Source organism: Electrona antarctica (genome assembly GCF_951216825.1).
Source record: "Electrona antarctica genome assembly, chromosome: 10".
In the NCBI taxonomy this organism is placed as follows: domain Eukaryota; kingdom Metazoa; phylum Chordata; class Actinopteri; order Myctophiformes; family Myctophidae; genus Electrona; species Electrona antarctica.
In genome coordinates, this window is record NC_136791.1 from 33,468,061 (window position 1) to 33,477,898 (window position 9,838).

At 41.5% G+C, this 9,838-nt stretch overlaps 1 protein-coding gene across 1 annotated transcript in view; it reads left to right on the top strand.

Moving 5' to 3' along the window:
- Positions 1–3,642: 3,642 nt before the first annotated feature.
- Positions 3,643–9,838, top strand: part of perp (p53 apoptosis effector related to pmp22) — a 16,399-nt gene continuing 10,203 nt past the window's right edge. The window contains exon 1 of the mRNA XM_079512614.1: positions 3,643–4,058. Within this exon, the coding sequence (XP_079368740.1) occupies positions 3,854–4,058 (205 nt within the window). The 5' untranslated portion in view covers positions 3,643–3,853. The remainder of the gene's footprint in view (positions 4,059–9,838) is intronic.

Below are 9,838 nucleotides of genomic sequence, written 5' to 3' on the forward strand. Positions count from 1 at the left end.
GAACAGTATTGCTGGAGGAAAAAACCCAATGCCAACCATTTGAATGATAATCTCATATACTAGACCGGTGCCCGGCTGTAGAGCACCGATGCAATACCCATTGTACCCGTGTCAACAGTGTACCCGTTCCACCCATCTGTCTGTGTCCCTTTTATGCCCATATATGGAGATTTCTGTATCTGTCTCTCTGTGTCCCTTTATTCCTATATATGGAGTTTTGTGTCAGGCATGCCCAAATATGGAGTTGTGATGTCAGAACAGCTCCATATATGGAGCATGGGCAGTGGCCCTGTCCAGAGCCCAGGCAGAGGCCTTTTGTGCCGGTTCTGGACCGTGGGTCCGACCGACTCGACACCGGGCACTGCACTCCCTGTGGGTTCTTGAGTTACGTGCATTACAGCCGTACACATGTACTGTACGTACAGGCAGACAGACGTACAGAGACATGGTGCATACATGGGTAAGTAAAATCTGAATGCATTTAGAGCACTTGTGATTTAGCTTAAATGCTTAGATTGCTTATACATTTATCACTTTGATCTTAATTGTATGTATGTCTTTTTCTGTGCACATTTGTGCAACTTTTCCTGTGTTTCTTCATCTTGTCCTGTATGCACAATGAATATTGGCGTTGTATATGAATTATGAAGTTTACTTACTTAACTCATGCTTTACACATCAGTAATTGCATGCAGGACCTCATTTTTGTCAGATTGACTAAATATCAGATTATTTTGGGATGGTAGCCTTATTTTCCTGACACTTTATGGAATGATCTTGATAAATTGTTGTATTTTGTTTTATGGGATTGCATACACCTTTTCTTTATTTAGGGTGGGTCTAATATGGATTTGAGGGGAGTGTCTTAAGGGTTCTGGTTATCTGTGCAGCCAATGACCTGCATCTCCATGACCTTCTCACTGGGGGTGTGGTCTATAAATGTTTGGTGGTTATTGTGCCCTGAATTGTCTGTCCTGATGAAGGTCGAATAGACCGAAACGTTGAATAAAGAGCAACATTTTTGGCAAGTTTTCTGACAGTGTGCGGGACCCTTCTTTGTTTTTCAAAGATACCCTTTTAAGTATGCTTTATTGCCCTACGCACCTGTCAATAGCCTTGAGGTGTGCATCGGCCTTTTGCTAAAAACTTTATGGAATGATGAAATGTAATTTGTTTGTAGTTGCCATGGTTTCATGGGGACATAAAACATGGTCTCTTTATAAAAACACCAATGGAGGTATCCATGGGGCGTATCATCGTACATCATCATGGCGTAAAATAGACACTATGCCTATTTGCTCAGACACTATGACGTAAAATTCTCTATTCATTGTCAATGGGAATTTTATGTTTGTGTAAGACAAAAACAGACACTAAGCCGATTTGCTCAACACTATGATGTAAAATTCTACAGTCATTGTCAATGGGAATTTAATGTTTGTGTAGAACGGAACTCTACACTAATAGCTGAATATAGGAGGGGCTAGCGCCCATCAAAATCACCAATGTAGGTATGCATGGTGGCTTAGCCAGTTAGTGCATGGGGTATTAATGTGACTCCCATCATGTCTTTCTCTTATTTTATATGACCTCTTATCTCAGACCCCCTCTCTGTACCCTACTACTATTAGTATCTAATCAAGTCAGAATTGCAAAAATAAAGATTTTATTAAACGCTCCTCTCTTCCACAGCTATAGTGGTGAACTCCACACCACACTGTGATGAGAGAGGGAGGTGTCTCCTTACTGACTAAGCACATTCAGGATTGTCCATTACTGGTGGGACTCATCAGCCAAATTCCAGTACAAAAATGTCTGCCTCCTTGCCTCCTCATTCAGCATGGTGGGCATAAATGTTAGTATTGGAATGTGGTTATCTACATCTTCCAAATGCTGCTCTTCTTTGCCATTAAGAATTTCCTGTTGCTCATTTTGTACATTTGTACAGATTGACTTCTTAGCCTATATATCCCAGGACTTCCCTAGTGGTGGTAGCATTGGCGAGGGTGCTGTGCTTCCATAAAGAAGTGAGTAAGCTACAGAAGACTTTATGCACATCCAAAGTTTTGTTACAACTTGAGGGATTGCCAAATAATACCGCTGTCAGAGTAGGATTTTTTTGTGTAGTTTATTTGGTATGACTACGCGTCTATTAACAACCTATACTACTGTGATGAGAGTGAGACAAATTGCCAGGGAACATTTTCTCATATTCAGGTTACAAATTTCACATTCCAACCACAAGTCTATAGTCTAGCCTCTAGCCTCTAGCCTCTAGCATACCACTTGGCTTAAAGTTCATGCTTCATCTCACAGAAGCTATCTCGTGGGTCTCTCTGGACCTCATTTAAGAATAAGAAAACGTATGTCCATCTGATATCTAGTCTAATGATTGCCTTAGGCCTACTTCTGAAGTAACCTGACTCCGCCAGATGGTGCAGCAGAGAGTACACTGGGTTCCCCCCTCCTGCTCCCATCTGGGAACTCTCAGGCAGACTTGATGCCCGGCCACTTCTGAAGTTCTTGCACACACAATCTGTGTTCACACATGGGTGTCATGATGATGGAGTATTGAAAAGGCGCTTTATTTCAAATCATCATGCTATTTCCAAATAGAGCTGTAGAAAATGCATAATATCGGTCAAAGTTATATTGCAGGCCTGGGCCGTGGCTCAGTGGTCCAGGCACCTTGGCTGGTAATCCAGTCTGGCAGTGTGCCGTGGGTTCGACTCACGATCCCGACGGCCTTTACTGCATGTCTTCCCCCCATCTCTCTCCCCATTTCCTGTCAGCCTACTGTCCATGAAACAAAAATAAAGGCGAAAGCCACAAAAAAAAACTTAAAATTATATTGCATATTGTTTTCAATTTGATGTATTGGCATACATAAGGCCTTCTAGCTTAATCTAGGCCTATTAGCTAGGCCTATAAACATAGACCTATCTAATCATCATTAATTGGTCGATTATTTAGAATCTGAAGGTCAGATTACAGTTGCACGATTTTGTATAGACCACATGAGGGCGTCCTTACACTTCCTAAAAATGTTCTACAACATCTGTTCACGCAGATCTGCTCTCATTCTCATTCTGCTATAGCCTGGTTAATAAACCAGACCGAAAATTCTGCTAGTCCATTATTGATTTATTCCTTCATATTCTAAACGGCCAGTATCGTTGTGAATAGCATTTTCTCTCCATGCATGCAGTAAAGGTGTGAGAGAGTTTGAGCTGGTAAGAGAAAGAGTTCAAAGACTCACCTGATAGTGATACCATTACAACCTGGATGTCCTGTCCGCCACGGCCACCTTGTGTTAATACAATGTACTGCTATCCCCAATATCCACCTAAACACACACGACATGCACGATTCGTTATACCTGTTGCTAGTAATATTGTAGTAATAATGAAAACGTTTTGGGAGGCTTTCCCCCATATAATATATTGTCCGTTTTAATGTATGTAGGCAGTGCTGATTAAATTAAATGGCATGTAAACACTAAACAGTTAGTCAGTTACAGACAGTGTAATATGAAACTGTCAATGCAATGGGGTTGGGCTTGACTCAGCTCGTCTGACCTTCGGCTCTGGGCTAGCCCCATCCGATCAGACAGCAAGCCCAGCCTACAGGTTCCCAAACAGGTTCACTGTTGACTCGTACATTACGCACTCGGGTGGGGCGCTTGTCTTTTATAGTTCTTCTAACCTTACGGTGCAAGGCGGCCGGGCAACACACACAAACGGTATCCAGTAGTCTATTTTTTTGCGCAAACACGCACAGGCTGCATACAAGTGCTTGCTGATCGCTGCGTATCTTTTCTATCTCGCTCGTTTGAGATCCACAATCGTCGGTCATGTTTCGCTGTGGGATCGCCTACCCCAGATGCAGGTGGATATTACCCCTGCTGCTGCTTTTCGCTGTTATTTTCGACATCGTTGCCATCGCCGCGCAGTCGGGATGGGTCGAGGACGAAGACGCCAAGACGCACTACGCCAATATGTGGAGCCAGTGTCGAGGCAGGAATGAGAACTGGGACTGCAAGTCGCTTATGGAATTCTGTAAGTAGACGTTGTGTACACCGTGGCGATGTAGGACAATGCAGGCCATGCCAGTTAGTCTGTTTGGAGAGTTCGTTGTAAAACTAAACATTCATAGTCCTTTGTAATACGAAGGACGGAAATAAAGCGAAATGGGCCTACTAGTACTAGGGCCGAGTAGCCCACGGGAAGAGGCAGGACGAACTGAACTTTAGTCAGTTAGGTCGTCCCTTCACAACCTCGGGGAGACGGGACCCATGCAAGCCAGGGGGATATTTTAACAGAAAGATTTACTTACAACAAAGTAGAGGTAGCTTAAATTCCAAAGAGAACAACCTGAACCAGTTGTCAGATATTGCTGTTCATATCTTATCATTAAAACAAACCAGAATAAAGTGTATACATCCTTTAATTCACAACTGTAACAATTAACATAAATGCATTCCTTTGCTTTTGGTGTTCAGTCCCTCATTACAATTGAAGCTTTTCATTTTAGTTATTGTGTACAATAAACTAATAATAACAACAATGACAACAACAACATCAACAACAATAATATAATAACAGTTATTTCTTCATTTGAGCTCCATTGTTGGGAATCCACTTGGCTCTAACTTTCAATGTTAGCATAAACAGGTGAACTCTATTGCAGAACTTCACCTAGTTTAGGAATTTGGATGAAAATATAATTCAGATACTTTCACAAGCCAAGCTCTCTCTCTCTCAGTTTATTGTTGTCATTAAAATGATCTCCAGTAACTTGTATGCCAGATTCTATTAGTTTGTGAGACGAGATGATGCCATACATACTCACTTCAAGATGGCTGCCAATACTTCGTACCATGTTGACAATGCTATTTATAGACAAACTATTAATGAATATGCTTTATAATAGTGGTTATTCACTGCGCGCACACACACACACACACACACACACACACACACACACACACACACACACACACACACACACACACACACACACACACACACACACACGCACACACACAGCACTGAAACTCTCTCTCTCTCTGCACCTGTATTGGCTCTGACAGACTGCTTTGGGGGGGGGGGGTGATGTTGTAGGTTGAAGGTTCTACCCATACTCCTCTGTCTCCTCTGTCACCAACAAGGGACAGCATTGTTGCCATTATCGTTCGAGTCAACCAGCATACCAAGGAGCTGGAAAAGGTCCAGTAAGGGCAGAACAGCACCATTTTGAGGGAATTTCATCAAGAATTCAATCAAAAATGTATGGAATTTCATCAAGAAATTGGTCCTGGTATTACTTTTCATGAACCTGTTTAAAAAGCACGGATACCATAATTAATTTGGACCGGCATGCATATCATTGTTCCCATATTTCAACTTTTTATGTTTTTAACTTTTTTGGGGGGTAAACTAATGCCCTACATTACAGTGTCACATCAAATTAGTGAAAATAGCAGATCTACAAACTGATCTACAAAATCTAGAGGCTACACCTTGTGAGCTTGTGTAGATTGGCTATTTTCTTTTTAAAATAATAATACAAAATCACACCAGTCTGAAGTGAGTGGTGATGTACTAGGCCAGTGTTTCCCCAGAGATTAAAATAGGGTGCATTTTGCATCCCAAAACGCAGTTTATAGTTAAGGGACGCAATAAAACAACGACCTCTGCATCCACGTGATGCACTACTGTACTGTTTTTTATTCTAGTTTATTTTGCTAGCTTTAGTTATAATAATCATTTATTGTTCTGTTTTCTACATGAATACCATATAAAATGAAATGGAAGTTAAATGCTGAAATTTGTAAATATGGCAAAATATGACTCCTAACGTTGTTGAAGTGGGACTCATAAAATGTCCCTAGGACTCATCTAAAAGACCATCCCTGCATCCCGGGATTCATTACATTGAAAACCTATTTACATCACTGTTTCGCAACCTTTTTTCTGCCAGGCCACACTTCTCATAGCCAAAAAATCCCAGGGCACACCTAGATATGGGGGGGGGGGTGTATTATATATATATATATATATATATATATATATATATATATATATATACTTTTTACACGCGCGCACAGCTGCTACAATGTATTTGAAACCAGAACAAAATATATTTTTAATATTTATATATTTTATTTCCTGACCTACCAATGCTAATACAAATGCTTCCAGCACATCACGCATGATGAAAGTTTGAGTGCATGCTGTGCACAGTGCACACACAGAAAGTTAAAGGGTAAGACCACTTTTGTAGAGGTTTGGGTTGTGTAGTTACCTTGCCATGATGTAACTCCAAATGTGGACAAGAAATCAAAAATAATTTCTCCAGTGATTAGAAATTGATAATTCAAAATATGCTCCTCATTGACTTACATTGTACGCTGAAACAGCTCTCAAAGTCACTCTTTTAGTACGTAAACAAACACAAACAAAGTTGTTTCAGACAATATAGAGCAACACCAAAACTCATGTGGTTTTATTTCTTCATAAAAATGGTAACTTCCTGTTGATTTTACTATATGAAGATCTGGATCCGGATCCATGGATCCAGTCCGGGTTTTCTTCTGAATAAAAATGGACAAATCAACAGGAAGTTAACATTTTTATGAAAAAATAAAACCACATGAGTTTTGGTGTTGCTCCATATTGTCTGAAACAACTTTGTTTGTGTTTGTTTACGTACTAAAAGAGTGACTTTGAGAGCTGTTTCAGCGTACAATGTAAGTCAATGAGGAGCATATTTTGAATTATCAATTTCTAATCACTGGAGAAATTATTTTTGATTTCTTGTCCACATTTGGAGTTACATCATGGCAAGGTAACTACACAACCCAAACCTCTACAAAAGTGGTCTTACCCTTTAAGAACGTCTTCACTGCTAGTGTCTGTGGGATGCTAAATCACACATGTTTGTTCACCGCAGTCAGGCAAGAAAGACTTCCTAAAGTTTCCATAAAGTTCACTTGAAAGTTACGTTTGAGACTCTCCTTCTCTCTCTTATCTGTAGTGTCGTCTCGTCTGCTGTTACTGTTACACATGGAGTGCAGGTCAGCTGTATGTAGCTCCGCTCCCGGCGATTTGTAAGCCCACCACAGCCGCTTTTGCAACACAGTGTGGGCTTGTAGGTCAGCTTAAAAGACACCAGCAAAAAGCAGGCTCTTATGTTGCGTTCACATGGGGCAAATGAAACGTCTACCATTCATTGTCAAAGGAAAAGATGAAAAGATGCATGTAGCTGCTCCACATCAACTCACAACGTTTCAACTGCCCGTGTGAACGCACCAGCAGGAACGCACTGAAAGCCTGGTGACGCGAGGTTAGGAACGCACACAGGCAAGCGGTGTTTTTTTTACACAGTACGTGCCATGCGAGTAGGTGATGGCCCCATGTAAACAAAGCCATACATTAGCATTTCTATGGCAGAGGGTCATTAGACTGGTGGGGATGGGCAACAACAGCGATGCAACAACGGAACGAATGGCAGCCCACTAAGCCCAGTATCTATTGCTGTCTGGGGAGAGTCTGGGTTACTTTTTTTCAACGAAAATAAAAGCCTGGGTACCGAGGCTACTTTTGTTCAAATCAAACGGCACACCTGGCCATTTCAAACGGCACACTAAAGTGCCACGGCACACAGGTTAGGAATCACTGCTGTAGACTACTCGTACTGTACTGTACTGTACTGTACTGTACTGTACTGTACTGTACTGTACTGTACTGTACTGTACTGTACTGTACTGTACTGTACTGTACAAGCCCTGCTCCCTCATACATAGGGACACACACATAGCTGCATATAGGAGTGGCTAACACCACTCAGAAACGGTTTCGGACATTCAATGTTTCTGCAATGTTTTTTTCACAGCAGTGATATTCTATTCCCTGCAGAGAGCAATCTGTCTTATCTCCACTGCCATGTGTCACTGACTGGCTTCCTAGCCTGACACATCACTCAACACCTTGGTGGTCACACAATATGTCTGAAATTCTCTGAATGAGACTTATTTGAACTATTCCTCACACAGCATGCTAGACTATGAAATGTGTTGAGCTGTATTACATCATTATTACCATTTAGTTCTACTAAACTTTCCTTGACTATACTGATGGATAAAGTTTAGCTTTATTTACATAGTGACCATGAGCAGAGAAACAGGAAAGGTGGGAGAGAGATGGAAAGATATTTGAATCCAGGCCAGCTGTGCTAAGAGGACAGAGCATTTTTTATGGTATGCGCTCTGACCAGGTGATCCACCCGACCACCCCATTTGATTCATTATGGCTCTATTGGGCAGCTTTATCTTCTGATTTTAATATGCATGTTGATGGTTTTTAATGATGCCTTGCTGGAGAGACATGGAAAAAGGAAAAGACTGAGATGCCTAGTGCAATATATCATTCACCATATAGAATAGTAGTACTGTAATGATTTGTCATCATTGATGGAATCGCGATTGTTGTTATCGTGACATTGCGATAACGGAAATTTGATGATATTATTGTGGGGGCCATGATATGGAATTATTATTTAATTTTTAGTTTGACCAACGATGGAGGGAGCTATGAGCGTCTTGCAGTAATTGTGTGTGTGGATCGTTTGTGTACATTTGCTGATCTTCAGAACATTTAGAACAACATCTCTCCTGTTAGCAAATAGCAACCTTAGCAGATGTTGAGGGGGATCAGCGAGGCAGTGCAAATGTCCTGCACCTGTGGAGACTCCAACACGAGAAGCCACCCAGAGAAGATTATTGAATCACAACAACCTGTTGAAAACGTACGCTTCGCCAAATGACTCTGAAAGAAGCAGTGGGAGCCCCGCCCACTTCAAGTTCTCCATAACAGAAAGAGAGCTGATGAAATGCTATTTTCTGTGATTTAGGAGGTTAGTATTTAGGAGGTTAGTAAACACGCTGGAGCCGAAGTATAAAATTCCATTGCGGTCGTATTTTAGTGCAGTTCTACCACCACCAGATCTGTACGAAGAGACAAAAACTAAGGTGACACAAAGCCTAAAACATTGAGTCTGCGTGACCTGAATGACAGGACATGAAAAACAATACAGACGCAAAACCAAGTATTCTGAAGGAAGGGAGGTTAGTGGTCGAGAGAGTTGCATGAAGGAGAGAGCATGGATGCCTTGTTAGTGTTTGGATCTTTGAGTGTGTGTGTGTGTGTGTGTGTGTGTGTGTGTGTGTGTGTGTGTGTGTGTGTGTGTGTGTGTGTGTGTGTGTGTGTGTGTGTGTGTGTGTGTGTGTGTGTGTGTGTGTGTGTGTGTGTGTAAAGACTATTCTCTTATTATTAAGATATTATTGAATTGTTAATTTTTTATATCATTAGTTACGTCCTCACCGTAAAGAGTCAGAATGTCTGACTCTAAACAGTTAGTTGGCCTTAGACCAATTCCCGTCCCTATCACAGTTTCATGGCCACTCCCTGATCTGGTTGTGAAAGTGACAAATGCCCGAGGTAGAGACACTCACCTGTAAAGCATGAGGTGGAAAACAACATTGAGGTCTACATTTTATGAGTGTGCCGGTGAAGGCACATTTGTCCAAGTCAGACGATTTTCCCCCTTTGGAGACAATACATATTTTACCTTTAATTACTTTACTTGAACAAAGTACAGAATGGGTGTCCATGTGGCATAGGTGAAAACATCACCCACCACCACAGAGGCCAGAGTTCCATTCCCAGTATCGGTGGTGTCTTTGGCTTGGCTGGGGACACCAATGAATTGGTAGATTTCACTAGTGGGAAGCCAGCACTGAATTGTGTCCTCCTACCAGACATCTGTTCAAAAGGTG